Source organism: Pongo pygmaeus, chromosome 15, assembly GCF_028885625.2.
Source record: "Pongo pygmaeus isolate AG05252 chromosome 15, NHGRI_mPonPyg2-v2.0_pri, whole genome shotgun sequence".
NCBI classification, from domain to species: domain Eukaryota; kingdom Metazoa; phylum Chordata; class Mammalia; order Primates; family Hominidae; genus Pongo; species Pongo pygmaeus.
This window is the reverse complement of record NC_072388.2, coordinates 89,295,924-89,318,078: the sequence shown is the minus strand read 5'-3', so window position 1 is coordinate 89,318,078 and position 22,155 is coordinate 89,295,924. Positions and strand designations below refer to the sequence as shown.

Genomic DNA, 22,155 nt, shown 5'->3' with positions numbered 1-22,155 from the left:
GCATCCTTGCTCATTCTCTCCCTGTGCGCAGCCAGCACCGGCCCCCGCACGGTGAATGTGTCCCCTCCGCTGGTGTCATGGTGGTCGTGCCAGGCCCTCTCTGAGATAAAGGTGTGGTTTTTCAGCACTAGGGTGTCTTCCCCAGGCTGGTGAGCTGGAGATTTTGCTCTTGTGTTCAGACCCGCAGTTAAGCTTGGTGGTCTGGCCTGCACGCAGTGTGTGGAAAGTTCCCTGAGCTTACCCCGGTGGCGATGCCTCCGCCTGGAGCTGGAGGGGCAGCGTGCCCTGGGGCTGCTGAAAAACTCAGGCCTGACCCTGTGGAGTCAGAACCCGCTCTCCAGCAGGTCCCAGGCCACTTGAGTGTGGAAGGCTGCCCGGGGCAGTGGCAGCCTCTGCGGGAAGCCTGCTCCCAAGCCGTCTAGGAGCCGAGCACGCTGTACTGCCAGCCCCAGCCCTGCCTGCGTGAGGGGCCCGGCACGCTTGTGCAGCAATGCTGCTTACACTATGAAGGCCAAGGCTGGCCCGGTTCTGGTGTTGCGTTCGAGGGCTGTGAACAGAATGAAATGTCAACATCCATTTTTCAGACTTGTTCTGCCTCCGAAGAGATTTTTAGTGCTGAGTCATTTTCACTATTAACATGGCTGGGAGGAATGGTTTTCTTATCTTCTCTGAGCTCTAGACTGGCTAACTTCTCTCTGGCTTTTTTTGTTTTCCTCTCTTTAGAATTGCTGTATACTTGTATCTCCTCGGCACCACGTTTAGAAAAGCCAGTGTATAATTTTGGCTGGCAACTGACGGACGCAGCGGGCAGCAGCAGGCAGGGCAGTGCACGAGAGCGCCTCCCAGGGCACGGTGGGAAACTGGCCAGCCCAGCCCCGCTACTGCCCTCTCTTGCTCGTCCCCAGTCCCTGAGCTACAGGTGGCTGTAGGCAGAAGCTCACCAGGTGTTCCTTAGTGACAGACAGGTTGTCAGCTGCTCCCCTTGATGCCTTTTCACAGAAACAACCCTTAACTTGAGGAAGCTGAGAGCTCGACTCCGAGGTGGACTTGCTCCCCTTCCCCGAGAGCTAACTGGCTTGAACTGTCATGAGTTCCTGGCTGCCCACAAAGAGGGACCTTCTCCACCCTTGTCCTCTGTGCGGGGCGGACATCAGCCAGACACGTCACAGACCTGATTGGGGGCAGGGAGTAGGAAGTCCAGGACCAAACCATGCTCCCCATGACAGCAGCAGGCGCCTCAGTCCCCATCCGACTCATGTCTCCTCATCTGGTTCAGAACTTAGAAGGGCGTGGCCTGTGATCAACTGGTCCCCTCAAACCACAGTGGCAACCTGTCCCTTGAGAGCCAGGAACGGCTGTTAGCAGTGGGCAGTGAGCCCCCGAGAGGATAAAGCGGCTGCTCGAACAGATTGTGAGCACATTACTTGCTGCATGGGAAGAGGCTTAAAACAAAGATTCCTTGAGGGCATTTTACAGAAAACAAGATGTCGAGAGCATCACTGTTGTTACTTAAAAGCCCGTTTGCGGCCGGGCACAGTGGCTCAACGTCTGTAATCCCAGCACTTTGGGAGGCCGAGGCGGACGGAACACAAGGTCAGGAGTTCGAGACCATCCTGGCTAACACGGTGAAACCCCCGTCTCTACTAAAAATACAAAAAATCAGCCAGGTGTGGTGGTGGGCGCCTGTAGTCCTAGCTACTCAGAAGGCTAAGGCAGGAGAATGGAGTGAACCTGGGAGGCGGAGCTTGCAGTGAGCCAAGATCGCGCCACTGCACTCCAGCCTGGGCGACACAGCGAGACTCCATCTCAAAAAAAAAAAAAGCCCGTTTGAGATTGCTGACATGAAGTTCTGAAAGATGACTACGTGCCTCCCAAGACTAACCGTCAGCTCGGAGGGCTGAGAAGGGGGTTCCAAGCTGGAGTCAAACAGTGGCTCAAGCATTTCATCAGGAACGCTCGTCATTTCCCCAAAGGAGTCACTGATCACATCAGACCACAGGGGTCGGCCCACCTCAGGTTTGGGACAGTGTTCTTTCCTGGAATGAAGCGGTGGCAATGCCTCTGGCACAGGATTGCTGGGCCTGCGGGAGGCCAGGAGGCACCTCTGTGCTGTGTCCCCAGTAGGAGGAGGCAGCTACTACTTGTAAGGCACACATATTATCTTGCATTGGAAAAGTGAAGATGGGCTTGCTGCAGAGGGAGTGATGTGAGAGTTCACCTTAAATGGTTCTACTGAGGAAGGGCTCCAAAGAGCCAGTGGGTTTTCCGCAGGCAGACGGGGCTCTCCCCGTCCGGCTCACCAGTGCAGGAAGCCAGGGAAGAAATTACTGTGGGAATTCTATTATTTCACAAGCACTTCATCCGTGCATCCCTGCATTTGGCACCGCAGGCCTCAGTGACCAGCTGCTGAAACGGTAATTTCAGCATTTTGGTCAATAAGCAAACGGAAGAAGCAGCTGGGGCGGGGTGCAGTTCAGCCCGCTACCCTGACACTCTAGGCCCTGGCGTTTGCTTTAGCTGCTTTTGTAGAATTGACATGAGGGAGACTGTCCCTCTAGAGGAAAAGGCTCAGCTATCACCAATGAGGAAAAGGCAATACTGATGTGCTGGGGTTTTTTTTTTTTTTTTTTAATCTCAAACTTACGGAAAAGATGCAAGTGCGTTACAAAGAATTTTGTTTCCTGAACCGTGTGAGTCAGTTGCTGATAGTCTGCCACCCGCCCACGATACAGACACTGAACAGGAAGTTAGCATGGACACAGTACTCCCAGCGGGGCCTCAGACCTGGTCATGTCCTCTAGGAAAGGATCCAGTTCAGGAGCAGGAGCTGCACTTGGTTGTCATCTCTTTGGTCTCCTTCTGATTGGAAGCTTTTTGACTTCCAAGATGTGGATACTTTTGAAGTGTTCTGAATTTGTAGAATGTTCCTCAGTTTGTGTTTGCCTGGTGTTTCCTCATCATTGGATTCAGGCTAAGCATCTTTGGCAGGAGTGTGACAGCACTGACACTCTTGGGTGGCACGTACTTTCAAAGTGCCCATTACTGATGTGCATTTTGACCACTTGGTGAAGACGGTGTCTGCTGGGCTTCTCCAGTGTGACTTCCCTTTCTAACTGAACAGTGTGGGAGACTCTCAAAATCTGTAAATACCCCTTCCTCGGCAAACTTTGAATTCAGATCAATTCATATGTATTGGGGTGTGTGTGTGTAGTTCCCTATTTAAAGGGCTATACTGTATTCCATTAATAGTTAACTGTTAGGATGCTCAGATTGTCCCAAGTTTGGCCAGTGGAAGCCCCTTCACATAGGCTTCGGTGTCCTTTGGACATGTCCCTATCATTCCTTGAGCACTCCCTTGCTTTCTGGCAAAACAGACTTTGGGTTCATCCTGTCCTTTCCCTGCTTAGCCCCGGAATCAGCCCTCACTCCTTTTAGTGGAGAATAATACTTAGCAGCAAAGGTCTGGGTCTAGGGGTGCTCACTGCAGTTGGGGTGTCACTGTTCCCAGGCGCTCCCAGTGGACAGAGGTCGTTCTTGTTTTCTTCTTTCTGTGTCTAACTCCTCAGAGAAACCTGGCTCCCACCGTCCTGTTTACCTACCTGACTGCCTCCATACATAAGCAGCCTCCCTCCCCTGCCACCACCCTGTCCCTGCAGATGCCTTCCTCACCCACTTAGGCTCTCATACTGCACATCAGGCTGCCCACACTGACTCTCCCTATCGGACCACCCCAGCCCTGCACGGACCACCCCACCCCACCCCGGCGCCAGCCTCACCCTGCCCATGCTGAGTCCCCGTGCTGTGGTGTTCCTCCACATGGACAGCTCCACACCCTGCTTGGGCTGACACTCGCCCTCCCCACAAGCACCCCATCCTTACCCTACACTGGGCCACCCCCACGTGTGGATGTCCTCTGTGGTAGGTAGAGTGGCACCCCTAAAGATGGCCACACCCTAAGCCCCAGAACGTGTGAATGTTACATGGCAAAAGGAACTTTGCAGATAAAAATTAAGATTGTAAACTTTAAAACAGGGAAATTATCCTGGATTATCTGCGCAGGTCCAATGTAATCACAAGGGTCCATAAGAGTAGAAAAGGCAGGCAGAAAGAAGGGTCAGTGGGGGAGAGGGACCGGGCCTGCTGCTGCTGGTGGAAGATGAACGGCCACGAGTCAAGAGGGAGGGTGGCCTTCACAGACTGGCAAAGGCCTCAGCTGGCAACCAGCAAGGAAATGCTGACCTCGGCTGGCCCCACAACTCCAAGAAATTAAATTCTGCCAACAACCCTCAACAAGGAAATGGATTCTCCCTTAGAGACGCCAGAGAGAACAGTCCTGCCAAAAGCAAGACTTTAGCCTGGAGACACCCGTGTTGGACTTCAGACCTACAGAAGTGACATAAAATTGTGGTTTTTATTTATTTTTTATTTTTTTTGAGACGGAGTCTTGCTCTGTCGCCCAGGCTGGAGTGCAGCGACGGGATCTTGGCTCACTGCAACCTCCACCTCCTGGATTCAAGCAATTCTCCTGCCTCAGCCTCCTGAGTAGCTGGGACTACAGGCACCCGCCACCACACACAGCTAATTTTTGTATTTTTAGTAAAGATGGGGTTTCACCATGTTGGCCAGGCTGGCCTCGAACTCCTGACCTTGTGATCCGCCTGCCTCAGCTTCCCAAAGTGCTGGGATTACAGGTGTGAGCCACCGTGCCTGGCCAAATTGTGCTGTTTTTAAACAAAGCCTGTGGTAACTTGTTATGGTATTAACAGAAAACTAATACACACTCCTCATTCAATGTGGGCCCCTACAACCCATGCCAGGCCACCTGTCAAGGGAACGCTTATCTTGATCTGCCCCACTTAATAGCTTGCCTGATTTGTTCAGAAAGAGAAATGACGGAAATAGACGGAGAAAGGGAAGGGGAGGTTCCGACATGTTTCTGAACACCTTGAAAGGGATGAGGTTTCTGAGCCCAAGAACAAGGGCTTTCAAGATATCTCTAGGAATCCTCAGTCTCTTGGGAACACCAGTAGTTATTTTCTGCCCTCAGAGTGCTGAGAACATGCATGGTCCACAAAACTTCCAAAAAGGAAAGCTGTACTTCCTTTGGAAGCAACAGCCACATTAACAAGCAGCCTTTATTATTTAAACAACGAATATCCCTGGCTCTGTGGTAGTGACCATTTCCCACCGTAATTACTGTTGAACGCCAGCTCTGGGGGTGTGATGCGGGGAACGCATAGTGAGGTCCACACTCCTTGTGACCGCAGCCTGAGTTCCTGTCCAAAGGCTTCCCTGCAGCTGGGTCCACCCACAGGCTGCTGCTGAGCGGTAGGTGTGTGTGGAGACTGCAGAAACAGGAAGTGTTTGTGAAAGAGCACGCTTTATTGGGAAGCAGACTGCTGCACAGTGACCAACAGACAGGCCACCCAATGGGCACTTACACATCGTACTCCAAAAGACACAGGATGTTTTGCTAATAAAAATCAATGGGAACAGGGATTCCTCTGGGCAACTCCCCCAACCTCATCCCTTTCAGGGATTGAGAAATCCCCCAACCATTTTCCTGATGGCAGCCATGGTTCATTAGAGATACAGCCCCTCAGGGGTGCCTTCCTGTTTCTTATAAAGAACGTTTTCTTTAGATTTTTTGAAGTCTTCATTTGTTACTTTCATTCTACGTTCTCTTAAGGCCATCAGACCAGCTTCTGTACAGATTGCCTGTAAGAAAGAACAGTGTGTTCAGAAAGTGAAATGCTCATTTTTATTCTAACAAGGAATTCCAAAAAACCTATTCTGAGGCCAGGCGCAGTGGCTCACACCTGTAATCCCAGCACTCTGGGAGGCTGAGGCAGGTGGATCGCCTGAGGTCAGGAGTTCAAGACCAGCCTGGCCAACACGGTGAAACCCTGTCTCTACTAAAAATACAAAAAATTAGCCAGGGACGGTGGCAGGCACCTGTAATCCTAACTACTCGGGAGGCTGAGGCAGGAGAATTGCTTGAACCCGGGAGGCGGAGGTTGCAGTGAGTCGAGATCGTGCCACTGCACTCTAGCCTGGGCAACAAAAGCGAAACTCTACCTCAAAAAAAAAAAAAAAAAAAAAAAAAACTAAACTATTCTGAAATAAAGCATGAGACACCTAGACTAAACACAAATTACTTATTTGGGAAAGATTTGATTTTTTAAAAAAAAGTTTTAAGCATCCTATTTTCTGAAAGGATGTGAAGTGGCTTAAACTGGGAGTTACTGTAACTAAGAAGACTGGCCCAAGGGTCAGGGCTGTGGGTTCCAGTTTTGGCTCAGGTTCTAACAAGCTATGTGGCTTGTATACCACCACTTTCGTTAAAGAGAATAATATTCCTAGGAAATAAACAAAATTATGCCCTGAAACTTAGAGGCGATTGACAGTATATGTCTATTTCATTAACTATAGTCATAAAAGAACATGTATTCTGGTTAGATACTGCAAGTGGCAGTATCTATGCTATGGAATAATACTACAGAGTATAGCATTTATTCCAATATATTTAATTTCTCAGTAATTACTTGCCCAAAGTAAAAGAAAACAATAACCCATGTTACAGGGGTTACTGTTATTGTTTTAGGCCTGATCTGTTTAGAAAGGAGAGAGAAATGAAGGAAATACATAGAGAAGGGCAGCAAACAAACATATTATGTGGGTTATTGTTTTGTTTTCTTTTTCTTTTGGCCAGTAATTACTGTGGCAAAAACAAGATGTGGCAAAAAACACAATCCTGGCACAGAAGTTTGTTTGGTGATGGCCATCAGGTCATTTACTTCAAATGGTTCGGGTGAAAAGAAAGTTTTGTGTATAGAAAGAGAAAAAGCAAATGGGTAAAATGTTAACTCTTGGCAGATCACTGTGCTATTGTTGCAACTTTTCTGAAGGCTTGAAAATTGTCAAAGTAAGTTTTTATCTTAAAAATAAAATTTTAAGATCTTTCAATTTTTAAAAAAGAAGATAGATTTTACTTGCCAACAGAGACATCTAGTTCTCTAGGACTAACTGCCAATGATCCGTGGGCTCAGGGCAGGTGCTGGCCTGGAAAGGCACTGCTTGTGCTGTGCCTACCTAACCATGGCACTTATGCTCAACGAAAACCCAGCTCTTTCCAGGGAAAGCAGGTTGAACCCATATTCAACGCTGCCAGGCCTTGCTGTAAATTCTGGTCAGCTGGGAGGAAACGTCCTAACTCATGTACATTTGTCATAAAACCAAGAAGTATAATCTGGTACAACCTTCCAGAACACAGATTGGGACATGAATGCAGTGGGTGCTTGGTCCCCACTCTGTGGCTCTGGGGAGAGTTCTCCCAGGACATACCCTCCCCCTGACCTGGGACGGAGCAGCTACATTTGACACACCTTGAGAAAGTCACCTGGGCCTAAGGCAGCTTAGTACCCGCGACTCACCCTTGTGGCTACAGGTGATTTAGGGTCATTCACTGCATAAAGTGATGCATTAAAAATGACTTCAGATAACAAGCACATATACCATTTGGATGTAATCGTAAACCAACATGATGATTAAAATACAGACACCCAACTGTCCAGGCCAACCACCATCCCAAGAGCACATATACTCTTTCCTGATTGACGGCCACATTCCCAGAAATAAGCTGACACAGCTAGGCTCTCACCTTGATGTCAGCACCAGAGAGGTCATCTTTAGCCATGATCAAGTCGTCCAGGGTTACATCATCAGCCAGCGTCATCCTGCTTGTGTGAATCTGAAAGATGCGCTTCTTCGTCTTTTCATCAGGCAGGGGGAACTCAATCTTCCTGTCAATGCGGCCTGCAGGTACGAAAAGATTTTAAGTCACACCACCATCCAAACCCAGGCTTGGCCATGGCTCAGAGGCCTCAGCCCATCTCCTTACATATGAAGTTTCAGTCAGACAGTATTCTGTGGGAACGATGTCCAAATTTTAAAAAGTAAACATACATTTTTGTAGTTTGTAAATTTCTACATTTGAATTCTCTTCATTTAAAAGAAACTCTCTCTGCTTTGGTACCTTCAGAAATAAATGAAAGGAGCAATTGCTGAGTGAAACTGGACAGACCTATTGTGTTAAAAACATTACAAAAGACAGCAAACAAATCACTGTTTCTTCTGATGCTACCTGAATGTAAAAAGGACAAATCCTACCATCACATGAATTATTTCTTCCAGGAAAAGCGCAAGTTCTTGAGGCTAAAAAGGGAATATTATGGAAAAGAAAAAATCAAGACTTAAGACTGGAATTCAAAGGGCCGAGGTGCACAGACCATATCATGCTCTGTTTTAACCCTCATCTCAAGGGGACCTATTTTTTTGTGAATTATCCTAAGTTTCACTGCAGTATTTGCTTTTTTATGTATCATTTTATAGGCCTCCCGAAGCACACTTAAACACAAATATATAAACACATTCATCTCCACGATGAAACAAAAGCAAATTTAACCTGGTCTGATAAGTGCTGGATCCAAAGTTTCGATTCGGTTTGTGGCCATAATAACTTTCACATCCCCCCTAGAATCAAATCCATCCAGCTGGTTCAGCAGTTCCAACATTGTTCGCTGAATTTCTCTCTCACCACCAGAATTGGAGTCATATCTTTGGGAAAAAAAGGGAAGGAATGAAGACCCAACTGATCGCCTGCTCAAGGGGAATTACAGCAAAGACCTCATTGTGACAAAACACCTTAACAAACATTCCTGTTTCAACTCACATGGCACTCCCTCAATTATGCTCGGAAAAAAATAAATTCAGCACCCCTTGCCATGGTCTGAATGTATTTCCTCAAATTTATGTGTGGAAACTTAATCCCTACTGTCTGGTTAAGAGATGAGGCCTTTTGGAAAGGGCTAAAGGCATGAGGCAGAGCCTTATACAGCATGAGTTCCTTATAGAAAGAGAAAAAGGCCTTATACAGCATGTATTCCTTATAAAAATGCTGCAGGGAACTAGCGTAGGCCCTTTTTGCTCTTCCGTTTGTCCCCTGAGCATTTGTCCCCTCTGCAGAATAGGTGCCATCTTGGAAGCAGAGAGCAGCCCTCCCTAGACATCAATGCCAGTGCCTTGATCTTGGGCTTCTCAGCCTCCAGAACTGTGGGAAATACATTTCTATTCTTTATACAAATACCAGTCCTAAGGTATTTTGTTTAGCAGCACAAATGGACTAAGACGCTCCCCATCAGCCAAGTTACAGATCATATTTTTTCATAGCAGTTTCTGTGCCTGAAATTGTATCATTTATTCTGTTTCCATGTTTGGTATTTGATCCCTACAACCTGTGAGCTCCTCCAGGGCAGAGACTGTTGTGCTCACAACTGTGTCCCTAGAGTCCAGATGGTCCTGGATCAGGGTGGGTGCTCAAGACATGGTTATTCACAACTGACCAATCTCTCCAGACGTTCACAGTTCCTGGGCAGTTGTTAGCTGGCTCCTGGGAGAGCAGAGCCTAAAGCGTGCATGGAAGGCCACGCACAGCAAGAACTGTGGCCATAGGGAGAGCCCCCTGAGATCGTTCATTCTCAAGAGAAGAGCTATGCGGTGTTCCCTCTAAACAAGGCAAAATAAGTATGAGAAAGTGTACCTTTTTGTCCCAATGGCGTCAATTTCATCAATAAACACGATGGACGGTGCATGTTCTTCAGCAACTCGAAACAATTCCCGTACGAGTTTGGGCCCATCACCTAGGTACTTCTGAATAAGTTCAGAGCCAACCACTCTCAAGAAAGTGGCTGAGGTTTGGTTTGCTACTGCTTTGGCTAACAAGGTTTTACCTATTTTAGATGAAAAAAGATAAAAAAGACACCTGAAGTGCCGTTTTAACTTAAAAACTCGTATCATTACCACCTTAAATGGACACCAAAAACAGGTGGGCCCCCATGCTAAGGCATGCCACCAATTCAAGTGTCACGACATTCCATTCTCCTAAGTAGATAAGACGACATTTAGAAAAATCTACTAACATGTTTGGATTATCCTTAGCTATTTTCCTGAACTTAGGAGAACGTCAGAAAATACTTTTTACTTGGTTATTTTCCAACCTTGAGCCAGCTTCCCCTGAAGAGCTGCGAACTATAATTACCTGTACAAAGAATTGCTTCGTACCAGCAATGAAAGAAATCTCATTTTTTTCTCTGGTTGAGCCTTTCTTGGGCCCCTTCAAAGTTGCATACGTTAACCTGACCCATCCAACCCAGGGCTGGAGAGCCAAACTAAACTCCTAGGAAACCATCAGTGCTGGAAGAAAAGGTCTGGGAATCCTAGCTTTGGCCCTAAGGAGATACATGAAGTGTTCCTGAGCTCCGGGCATGCAGTGCCTATTGCTCCAGAAGAGTAGCTACTGGGTGGGCTTGCTGCCAGCTTAGACAGCTGAGACAGGACCAGCTCTTGACAAAGCCCACAATGAGAGCTGCTGTGGCATGCCCTTCCAAGGGAGAGGCAGTTCCTCCCACCGATCTCAGGGAAGAGTTCAAACATCATTTCCAATACTGCTCTACTTGCTGATATTTCTCTTTCAGGTTAAAAACAAGAGCCAGCTGGCCGGGCGCGGTGGCTCACGCCTGTAATCCCAGCACTTTGGGAGGCTGAGGCAGGAGGATCATCTGAGGTTGGAAGTTCAAGACCAGCCTGACCAACATGGAGAAACCCTGTCTCTACTAAAAAAATTACAATATTAGCCGGCATATGCCTGTAATCCTAGCTACTCGGGAGGCTGAGGCAGGAGAATTGCTTGAACCCAAAAAGCTAAGGCAGGAGAATCGCTTGAACCCGGGAGGCGGAGGTTGCAGTGAGCCAAGATCGCGCCACTGCACTCCAGCCTGGGCAACAAGAGTGAAACTCTGCCTCAAAAAAAAGAAAGAAAAGAAAAACAAGAGTCAGCAAAGAGTGCCCAACTTAAGAATTTTTGAATTGGAAGACCTGGGACCCTTTGGTGGTGAGTGAGGACCTTGACAAGGGCTGGGTAGGTGCCTCAGGATACAGAGGCAGTTAGGGGCAGTGCTGGCAGCCTCAGGCCAGCACGGGAGGAGTGTGGAGGTGGCTAGCTGGTGTGTGACAGGGAAGACTTTCCAGAAATGGGATGGCTGACACAAAGCTCAGCTTTGCAACATGTGGCAATGATGTTGCTTTTAGACAGGCAGAGTAGCAGATGCAAAGGCTGGACTGCTCCCTGAAAGCATCAATGAGGGAAGGTGAACAGAAAACAAACAGGACCTTTCCAGTAGATACGATCTGATAGTGCAGAAGCAGCCAAGTCTAGCCACTGGGCTGCTTCTGCGGTCAGAGGGCTCCCTGAACAAGTTGCCTGCTCCTCTGACACACTTGCCTGTCCAGTCCTGCCTCCTAACCCTGTACCGCAGCCCCTTTAGTACTAGAGCCCCACAGGGGGCCTGCAGCTGTGGGTCAGGAGGCCTGTGTTCCAGCTCCAGCCCTGTTACTAGCTCAACTCCCAGAGGGGCCTTGGGCTAGTCACCGGCCATTCTGAAACATAATTTCCTAAGCTGTAAGATGAAGGGCTGTAGAAGAGGGATCTCTTCTAGCTCTCGGCCTGTGGGTACAGGTGTCTCCCAGTCTCTCCATTGTGGGTACCCCTCAGCACGGATCCTCTTAGGAACACTGTCAGTTCTCTCAAATGACTGTGCTTCCTTTGGAATCTGCACAGCAATGAACTTCTAAATCCTGAGCTCTACCAAATGAATCTGATACTGCAGAATAGGGGTTTTTTTTGTTTTTTTTTTGTTTGTTTGTTTTTTGGAGACGGTCTCGCTCTGTCACCCAGACTGGAGTGCAGTGGCACGATCTCAGCTCACTGCAACCTCAGACTCTCCATTTCAAGCGGTTTTCCTGCCTTAGCCTCCCGGGTAGCTGGGACTACAGATGTGTGCCACCACACCTGGCTAGTTTTTGTATTTTTAGTAGAGACGGGGTTTCACCATGTTGGCCAGGCTGGTCTTGAACTCCTGGCCTCAAGTCATCCATCCGCCTTGACCTCTCACAGTGCTAGGATTATAGGCATGAGCCCCCATGCTCAGAATAGAGCTTTTAAAGTAGCACTTCTCCACTATGGCTCCCAGGCTTGGCCATACTACAGACGAATAGATCAAAATCTTTGAGGATGGGGCCAGGCATCTTTTTTTTTTTTTTTTTTTTCAGACAGGGTCTCACTCTGTTGCCCAGGCTGGAATGCAGTGGTGTGATCATGGCTCACTGTAGCCTCGACCTCCAGGGCTCAAGTGACCCTCCTACCTCAGCCTCTTGGGTAGCTGGGACTACAGGCATGCATTACCACGCCCGGCTAATCTTTTTTTTTTTTTTTTTTGAGATGGAGTCTCGCTCTGTCGCCCAGGCTGGAGTGCAGTGGCATGATCTCCGCTCACTGCAAGCACCGCCTCCTGGGTTCATGCCATTCTGCTGCCTCAGCCTCCCGAGTAGTCGGGACTACAGGCGCACATCACCACACCCAGCTAATTTTTGTATTTTTAGTAGAGACGGGGTTTCACTACATTGGCCAGGCTGGTCTCGAACTACTGACCTCATGATCCACCCGCCTCTGCCTCCCAAAGTGCTGGGATTACTGGCGTAAGCCACTGCGCCCGGCCACGCCCGGCTAATTTTTTATAGAGATAGGGTTGCTCAGGCTTTTTTTTTTTTTTTTTTTGCATCAGTATTTTTAAAGCTCCCAAGGTGATTCCAACGTGCAAACAAGGTTGAGCAGGCCTGTTTTAAACTAAGGAATTGTGGTGTCCTCGCTTATTAGTTCAGTAATTATAACTAGCCAATGCTGCTGCTCAAGAGACCAGCTGGGTGCCTGGAAAGTGTCAAAAACAGAGCATACCTGTGCCAGGTGGACCATAGAGAATGACCCCCTTAGGAGGCTTTATACCCATCTCTTCATAATATTCAGGATGGGTGAGAGGAAGCTCCACAGATTCCTATGAAAAACAGTATAAATGAAAGGCTTTACTGAAATTATTAGCATATTTACTAATTGGCAACATGAGAATATCTTGCTTTCAACAAAAATAAGTAAAAATCTCAATTACTCTTCTTAGAGACAATGTGCTTGATTTCTATTAGCAGCAAAGACATACTGAAGGTGACACCTGTCCTACTTGAGTTCCCCGCATCCGTTCCATCTCCCTAACCGCACCCAATTCCCCTTTTACTTTCTAGTAGAAGTCAGCCTGGAGCTCTTCTTGAGCAAGAGAGACATAATAAAGCTCAAGTTCACCCTTTTCAATTAAACTACAGATAGGACTAGGAAAGACTTCCTGATGGCTGTTCCCATCTAGGGACATTACGGCTATTTCTCAGCTGCCTCAGAGGTCCCTAGCAGAGATCTGTGATGGCTCGGAATGACTTTCCTATGAACGAACATGCAGAGAGCCGATGGCCATCCTCAATGACCATATGCCCTGCAGCCCCCAGGGCCACTGAAGGCACTGGGATTATGCTCCAACCCCACCACTGTCTAAATGTGTGTAAGTACACATGCTATCTCCACAAAGCACTGGAGGCTTCCAGATAAACATAACTGAAGTCAACACAATCAGAAACATTATGTATTCACATAGACAATGCATTCAACATTACACTAAAAAGAAGGAAGCTGCAGCTGCTGCAGGAACTATCATGCAACTGACTGTTACTTCTATCACCTAACTCAGTATTAACAAATACAAAAATACCACAACTGGTAAGCTCTGACTCAGCTACTGGTTTAATAAATAAGCAAACATAAAACAACTCCAAAGTATCCTAAATGGGACAGCAGAAACCAAAACTCAAAAAAACCCAGAGATGGTTACCAATCATACCTTAATTTCCTGAATTTGGTTGTCCAGCCCCCCAATATCCGCATAGGTCTCCTGGGGGGCCTTTTCCACCTTCATCACTGTGACCAGGGGATCTGTGTCATCCATCAGCACCCCTATCACGGCATGCACCTAACAGGAAACATCAAGGTTTAACACAGGAACGTGAGGTTCGCTGGATCTGTTTACAGCAAAGCAATGCCAATCATGGCATCCTTCTCCTGCCTAAGGAGTGCTTTGGTGATCTACTTCCATGGGACAGGAAGATGGATCTAAGTGAGAAGAGAAAGCACTTCCATGGGCTTTTGAAAAAGACTATCACCTCACCTTGTGGTTGAGCAGGACCGAGCAGCCAGGTTCCAGCAGATCTTTGTCTACAAATGAAAGAATGCTGACGTAGTGTTCTGAGCCCACAGATGTAGACACGATGGCATGATTGTCATCAATGATCTCTTCCAAGGTTCCTACTGACATCGGGGTCCCCCTCAGATCATCCACTTTTGATCTTTCCTCCTACATATGAAAATGCCAAGGAAAAAAAGCAGACTAGACCTAAAAGTAGATGATCCTGATAGTTCGCTAGATTTGCAAAGCAGCTGATGCTTGTGAAAGGCAGCTAATAATACTTCATGAAAGCCTGGACAGGTTCAGCTACTTGAATTTCATTTATTTGTTGACAATTTTATAGAATTCAATTTGTAAAAAAGAAAATGATAGTAACTTTTCAACTTACCTCTTGCTTTTCTTCTAATGGTTTCATTTGTTCCTGATTTCTAATGAATTCTTCCTCCATGAGAAGATAGTCTTTAATTCTCTCTAACTTCAGTAATTTTAACCGGCACTGAGTGTGAGGTGTCACTGAAATTAAAATAAAAAGTTCCATTATACGTGGACCCTGAAGTTTGCAAGTAAGGAAAAAATATTAAGATTTTAAAATAAGCTCATTTTTGTTGGAGATAGCTTCAGAAAAATTCAGTTTGGTAACTCTAAGTAAACCGGTGCCAAAATGGAAAGGAGAGTGTGGCTGTTATATAATCAAGCCTTTCAAAATGGGGATGGGGTTTATGAACAAATAGCTAGCCCCAAATGACATACCCTGGCTGAATAGTCCGTATACTTAAAGAGGAAAAAAGCTACTGACCCATCAGATACCTGGGTCTGGTTTATTTTTTCCCATAGGTACTAATAAAAAGTTACATGTTGCTCAGGCAGTATACACTGTTGTATGCTGGCTGTATACATACTCATCTATTTGCAGAATTTTGAAATATCAGGGTTATTAACCCTGTTTATCACATACATGGCAAATATTTTTTCCATATATTATTGTTTCTTTTGGCTTTGAAGTCTCAAGCCACATAGGAATTGTGTCTTTTTTTTTTTTTAATTTGAGATGGAGTCTTGCTCTGTCACCCAGGCTGGAGTGTAGTGGCACGATCTCAGCTCATTGCAACCTCTACCTCCTGGGTTCAAGTGATTCTCCTGCCTCAGCCTCCTGAGTAGTTGGAACTACAGGCGCATGCCACCACGCCCAGCTAACTTTTTGGATTGTTAGTAGAGACGGGGTTTCAACGTGTTAGCCAGGATGGTACTGATCTCCTGACCTCGTGAACCGCCTGCCTCGGCCTCCCAAAGTGCTGGGAATTGTATCATTTTTACAGACAAATATGTCAACCTTTTCTTTTATGGTTTCTGGGTTTTCCCAGTTACTTCAAAAACTGTCTTCTTCCCTAAGGTTAAATATATTTCTGAATTTTCATTTATTTATTTTCACACGTATACCTGTATTCCATTTGGCAAGAGTCAAGAATCTAATTTCATTTTCTTTGTACAAAAATTTTTGAAATGCCTTTTATATATATATATATTTTTTATTATACTTTAAGTTCTAGAGTACATGTGCACAACGTGCAGGTTTGTTACATATGTATACATGTGCCATGTTGGTGTGCTGCACCCATTAACTCGTCATTTACGTTAGGTGTATCTCCTAATGCTATCCCTCCCCCTCTCCCAACCCCACAACAGGCCCCAGTGTGTGATGTTCCCCACCCTGTATCCAAGTGTTCTCATTGGACACAGGGAATCTCATCATTTCCTCCTATGAGTGAGAACATGCGGTGTTTGGTTTTCTGTCCTTGCGATAGTTTGCTGAGAATGATGGTTTCCAGCTTCATCCATGTCCCTACAAACAACATGAACTCATCCTTTTTTATGGCTGCATAGTATTCCATGGTGTATATGTGCCACATTTTCTTAATCCAGCCTATCATTAATGGACATTTGGGTTGGTTCCAAGTCTTTGCTACTGTGAATAGCAATAAACATACGTGTGCATGTGTCTTTATAGCAGCATGATTTATAATCCTTTGGGTATATACCCAGTAATGGGATGGCTGGGTCAAATGGTATTTCTAGTTCTAGATCCTTGAGGAATCGCCACACTGTCTTCCACAATGGTTGAACTAGTTTACAGTCCCACCAAAGTGTAAAAGTGTTCCCATTTCTCCACAACCTCTCCAGCACCTGTTGTTTCCTGACTTTTTAATGATCGCCAATTGCCATTCTAACTGGTGTGAGATGGTATCTCACTGTGGTTTTGATTTGCATTTCTCTGATGGAAATGCCTTTTATATTAAATAACCCATCCTATTCCCCCCAGACCGGAAGTGGCACCTTCAATGTATATTAAATATCCATGTAACATGACTGGTTTTGGACTTCCTACTGTGTTCTGGTGGCCTGTCTTTTTCTGTACCAATACCATACCAATTCATTATGGTAGACTAATGGCTGGTCTTACTGATTTCCTTCAATTAACTGAACAATATTTTTTAAAGTAGTTTAAGTATTTCTTCTTAGTTTTTTCTTCTAAGCAGGGAGGAGCATATTTAGATGAGGGTTTGGGGAGGTATTTAAGCTGAAGCCTAAAGGATGAGAAGCAAGTAGCCATGAGAAGAACCGGGGGAACAACATTTTAAGCAGAGGAATGAGTAAGGGCAAAGGCCCTAGTATCTACAAAAGTCAAGAAAACATAAGGCAGGCAGTGTGACCGATGAGCAATGGGGAGTGGCAGGGCTGAGGTCGGAGAGGTGGGCTAGGTCACTTGGTATGAATTTTATTCTGTGTTCAGCAGGAAGCCACTGAAAAATTTTATTATAACTTCAGGCATTGCACGATCTGAATTTCAATAAAGTGGCATTTCATTTCATGAAATAAACATGATTCTGAGTTACTAAAGTTCAACCTGCGTTTTGTAATTTAAAACTATACTTTTATTTTATTTATTTATTTTGAGACAGAGTCTTGCTCTGTCATCCAGGCTAGAGTGCAGTGGCACAATCTTGGCTCACTGCAATCCACCTCCTGGGTTCAAGCGATTCTCCTGCCTCAGCCTCCTGAGTTAAAACTATACTTTTAATCCACTAGAGGAGCCAGTTAAAGAAAAATGGTGACATTTCTTTTTTTTTTTTGAGACGGAGTCTCACTCTGTCGCCCAGGTTGGACTGTAGTGGTGTGATCTCGGCTTACTGCAAGCTCCACTCTGTCGCCCAGGCTGGACTGTAGTGGTGCGATCTCGGCTTACTGCAAGCTCCGCCTCCCACGTTCATGCCATTCTCCTGCCTCAGCCTCCCGAGTAGCTGGGACTATAGGCACCCGCCACCACGCCCGGCTAATTTTTTGTATTTTTAAGTAGAGACGGGGTTTCACCGTGTTTTGCCAGGATGGTCTCGATCTCCTGACCTTGTGATCCACCTGCCTCAGCCTCCCAAAAGTGTTGGGATTACAGGCGTGAGCCACCACGCCTGGCCACGGTGACATGTCTTAAAGTGAGACACAATCATATAATACTGTATTTTAAAACAAAAGATAACTTGTATGCCAACCTAGAGGAATGCCACACTCAAGAGTCAGGTGGAACTGCATCACAAAGCTAGAGCTTCGATCGCCTCTCTACTTCCTGTTACCCCTTTCAGACTCTACATGCACAGAGATGGTTTATCCTAAGAACTGGAAAGATGGCAAGGAGAAGCCATGTCATTACCCAGTGGCAGTTTGCTAGCAGCATCTGGTCCCTTTGTTTTCTTCTTCTTTTTCCCCACTCTAGTTGGTACAGGAGGTTCATATTTCTTTTTCTTGTCCTTGAGTTGTTAGAATAGCAGGAAAAAAAAAATCACATGAAAATCATATTAAAACACACATTTATTTCTGTACCACCATCATCTATTTTCAGGTGATACAATTTTCCTTATCCTTTAGGATGTTATTAAAAACCTGACTTGTTTCACATTCCTGCAATTTTAATAAGTAAATATGATTATAGTAAGTAAATGTAGGCTGGGCGTGGTGGCTCACATCTGTAATCCCAGCATTTTGGGAGGCTGAGGCGGGAGGATCACTTGAGGTCAGGAGTTTGAGACTAGCTTGGCCAACATGGTGAAACCCCATCTCTACTAAAAATACGAAAATTAGCCGGGTGTGGTGGCAGGCACCTGTAATCCCAGCCACTCGGGAAGCTGAGACAGGAGAATTGCTTGAACCCAGGAGGCGGAGGTTGCAGTGAGCCAAGATCATGCCACTGCACTCCAGCCTGGGTGACAGCAAGACTCCATCTCAAATAATAATAACAAATGAAAATAAATGTAATCTTTTTACCATACACATAAGTGACAATTAGCCATATTATTCCAATAAGGTATAGAGGGGTAAGAATCAAGTTACATGCCAAAAGTTTAGGTAACCTGAGACAATCTTCATACCTCAGGCTATTAGACACCAAAATTATAGGCAATTTACTTTAATACTTCTATAATGTCATTGCTTTTACACACTTAAATAAATAACTCATAAATACCTATTTGATGGTTAGGTCAATAACCTTTTCTAAAGCATGAAAAGCATATTTATTTTATCTGTAGGACAGGATAGTTTAAAAACTACTGGATCATTCTACTTTTGAAAATTCATGAATCCCCACAGAAGTTCTCAGCCGAGACCCATGACATTTTCCACAATTTGCTCATATCACAGGACAAATCTGGCATATTTACCTTGTCATCCTTCTTGCCACCTCCAGGACCATGACCACCACTCTGACTTTGACCCTGGGGGAGAAAAATCAGACACAGATGTAAATCCAGAATATGATCACTTCAAAAGAATGCCTTCATACTGTCCTGTGAGTCTATAACATGTCCTGTGAGTCTGTAACATTTCTCCCTCATTTTAACATTTCTGAACCCAAGATGTAATACTTGCAGTCAATGTGTGTATTTAGTGTGGCAGAATTTCTTTTTCCCTGAAAAGATGTTTGATAGATTACTGGTGCACCTGGCAATTGATTGCATCTTAGAATCAAGAACAACTCTATTGAGAAGTAGATACAACTAAAGAGGCTGAGAGTCTTAAGATCACCCCCCTCTTGAGGGGAAAATATGGAGCTTCACATCTCTTGATAGGAAACTACCAGACTGAAGCTATCAAGAATATATTCCATAAAATCAGGCTATGAAAGCTACGTCATTTTACACACTCAAAAATTGTTTACCAATCATTTACCCCTTACTTAGATCACACCAAGATCCAGAAGACTTTCCTTCCAATAGCACCTTATCCAATTCCTACCCCTAAAGCCAGGGGGCTTTGGGGCAGGTCTTTCTTCTCAATCTGAAAAGCTCTGTCACCTTAAGGTGTTAAGAACTTAGTGTATTAATAAACTCAGTGGGATTCCTGATTTTAAGAGACTCTACAGTTATAGGACAATGCTTAACACTGAGCAATGTCTCAGAAATGGTGGCATTTCAAATATGAAGATGAGTGAACTTACTGATTAGAAGGGCCCACTCAGCTCCCTCAAATCAGCTCCACGCAGGCACTTCTAAATTAATACACCAACACTTCTTCACCTCTTGGGCATTTTACATGTTTCTCAGTCTTAAATAACAAGTACACCAATTACTGAACCCCTGCTACATGCCAAGCAGTGTCCTAAACATTCTCCAAGTATTATCCCACTTAATTCTTACAAACACTATGATACTGGTACTATCATTACCCCCTCATTTGCAGATAAGAAGACCAAGGCCCAGAGAGCTTAAATGACTTGCCTGTTGTCACAAAGCTCGTCAGAGATGGAGCCAGGAATCACTCAGGTTTGCTGAATGCCAAAACCTGGGTGTTTCTCTACTGTTCTAGAAAAAAACCGATGGGGTTTGTGTTCCAGCACAGCCACTTACTGTGTTTCCATTTCTTCCTTATCAAAATGAGGACAGTAGTAATTACCTCGAAGGAACTGTTGTAATAAATGAGAAAATGCTGGAAAAGTACTTGGTACATGCCTGGAATACTACCCAGAAATCCGTATAAGACCTCTATGAGGCCGGGCACGGTGGCTCACGCCTGTAATCCCAACACTTTGGGAGGCCGAGGCGGGCGGATCACAAGGTCAGGAGTTCAGGACCAGCCTGGCCAACAGAGTGAAACGCCGTCTCTACAAAAATACAAAAATTAGCTGGGCGTAGTGGCGGGCGCCTATAGTCGCAGCTACTTGGAAGGCTAAGGCAGGAGAATCACTTGAACCCGGGAGGCGGAGATCGCGCCACTGCACTCCAGCCTGGACGACAGACCAAGACTCCGTCTCAAAAAAAAAAAAAAAAAAAAAAAAAAGACCTCTATGAGATCTGGCCTTCTTGCCGTTCATGATACAGGTTAAACATTCCCATCTCAGGTCCTTTGCACTTGCTGTATCTTCTGCCTTGACCACATTTCCCTCAGACATCTGCAGGGGTTACTCCCTCAATTTCGGTCCGCTCAAATTTCACCTCCTCAGAGCTACCTTCGCTGACTCTATAAAAAGCAGCCACTCCTCCATGCTATCCCTTTCTATACAATAACCATACAACAATGACCACCCCACCCCTGACATCATATTACATATTTCTGATTATTGTCTGCCTTCTGCTCTAGAATGTACGCCCTATGAAGGCAGGGACTTCAATCAATCCTGCTCACCCCCTGTATCCTCAGTGTCTAGAACAGAAGCTAGCCAAAAGTTTAACAACAACAACAACAACAAAACACCAAGTGCTCAGTAAATACTTGTTTAGTGAATTGATGAATAAATGCTAGCTGTTTTTATTATTACTACTGCACCACGGGCCCTTTCCGTCTGAGCTCCGCCTGTCATAACAGCGTCTTTAAGGCCTCCTTCAAATGCCCCCAGCTCCGAAAGGCCTTCCACGACTCCGCGCTCAACTCCTCAGGTGGAATGAATCCCACCCTCTTCTCCAGCACCCTTCACCTGCCCGACTCAAAAAGCATTTGTCCCGGTGACTCCAGGAAGCGCCCCCGAAACTCCCAGCGCCGATCAGCAAAGCCCTGGTCGGCGGAGCAGCAAAGCCAGCGACCTGATCCGTTCTGCCGCCCCACAAGACCACGCAGGAGACCCTCCCTCTGCGCTGAGCCCCGGCCCCAGGACCCCCGGGCAAGGCCCGCTGGTGGGCCCCGGCCCGCGGTGGACCTGAGCGCGGTCTCTGGGAGCCTCCACCCGCCGAGAAGATCAGGCCGGCAGGAGGAGAAGAGGGCAGTCCCAGTTCCTCGGGCAGCCGCCTCTTTCTCTCGCCTCAGGCCGCTGCGACCCCATCGCACCGCGACGACCAGCGGAAAGAAACCCTTAGTCACTCACCATCTTGCCTTGGCCACTTGAGCTGCCGCTGCCGGAAGTTCCTCCACCACTGCGGCCCGCCAGAGGCGGAAGTCGTTAGGGACGATACGGAAGCTGATAGGAACCAAATTCTGCGCTGACCAAATTGTGCTCCAAGGGCTTGTGCGGGCGGACTAGGGCAACGCAGTAGTTTATAAACATAAAGTGAACTTTATAAATATTTTACTTGAAAGAAGTTTTTGAATACCCGTTATGAGGCGCTTGTCAACAACTTAAGACAATGACCCCTACTGTCAAAGAATTAGGACAATCGTGAAAATATAAAATATTTAAATTATGCAAAATTTATAACTGGGAAGAACTTTATGGTTCTAAAAACTGGAATGGTATTTGGAACTGGGAAGTTGACATATACATTTGCACAAATATTTCAGTTATTATTCAGCTTCTGGAATTTAACCTGCACATCTGGGAGTATGTCTGTGTGTAATGAGTCATCTAAACTTGTCTTTTTCTGATGACCTGTGACTTGTGATGATGCCAAATGTCTTAAATTCCTCATCTTGAAGCTGATTGGTAAAGTTCATCATTTGTTACACCCTCCAGGACATCAGAAAAATGGCAAGAATCCCTTCTGTTTCTGGAAATTTCATTAACAAGTGCTCA

General features: G+C 45.9%; 1 protein-coding gene across 1 annotated transcript; it reads right to left on the bottom strand.

Annotated features, from left to right (window-relative positions):
- Nucleotides 1-5,361: 5,361 nt before the first annotated feature.
- PSMC1 (proteasome 26S subunit, ATPase 1) lies at nt 5,362-21,874 on the bottom strand. The gene is made up of 11 exons (XM_054449889.2): nt 21,511-21,874; nt 18,878-18,931; nt 17,872-17,968; nt 14,560-14,684; nt 14,154-14,339; nt 13,830-13,958; nt 12,848-12,944; nt 9,599-9,788; nt 8,465-8,616; nt 7,661-7,815; nt 5,362-5,718 (listed from the first exon to the last, which is right to left on the bottom strand). Exons 1-11 carry the CDS (start codon nt 21,511-21,513, stop codon nt 5,584-5,586), a joined length of 1,323 nt encoding a protein of 440 aa, XP_054305864.1. The 5' UTR covers nt 21,514-21,874; the 3' UTR covers nt 5,362-5,583.
- Between the last annotated feature and the right edge of the window lie 281 nt (nt 21,875-22,155).

Excerpts from the sequence above, each read along its gene's own strand:
- PSMC1 (XM_054449889.2), bottom strand. Across the intron at positions 13,959-14,153 it reads CGGTCCTGCTCAACCACAAG|GTGCATGCCGTGATAGGGGT; the intron begins GTGAGGTGATAG and ends GTTTCCTGTTAG. Across the intron at positions 5,719-7,660 it reads TCTCTGGTGCTGACATCAAG|GCAATCTGTACAGAAGCTGG; the intron begins GTGAGAGCCTAG and ends TCTTTCTTACAG.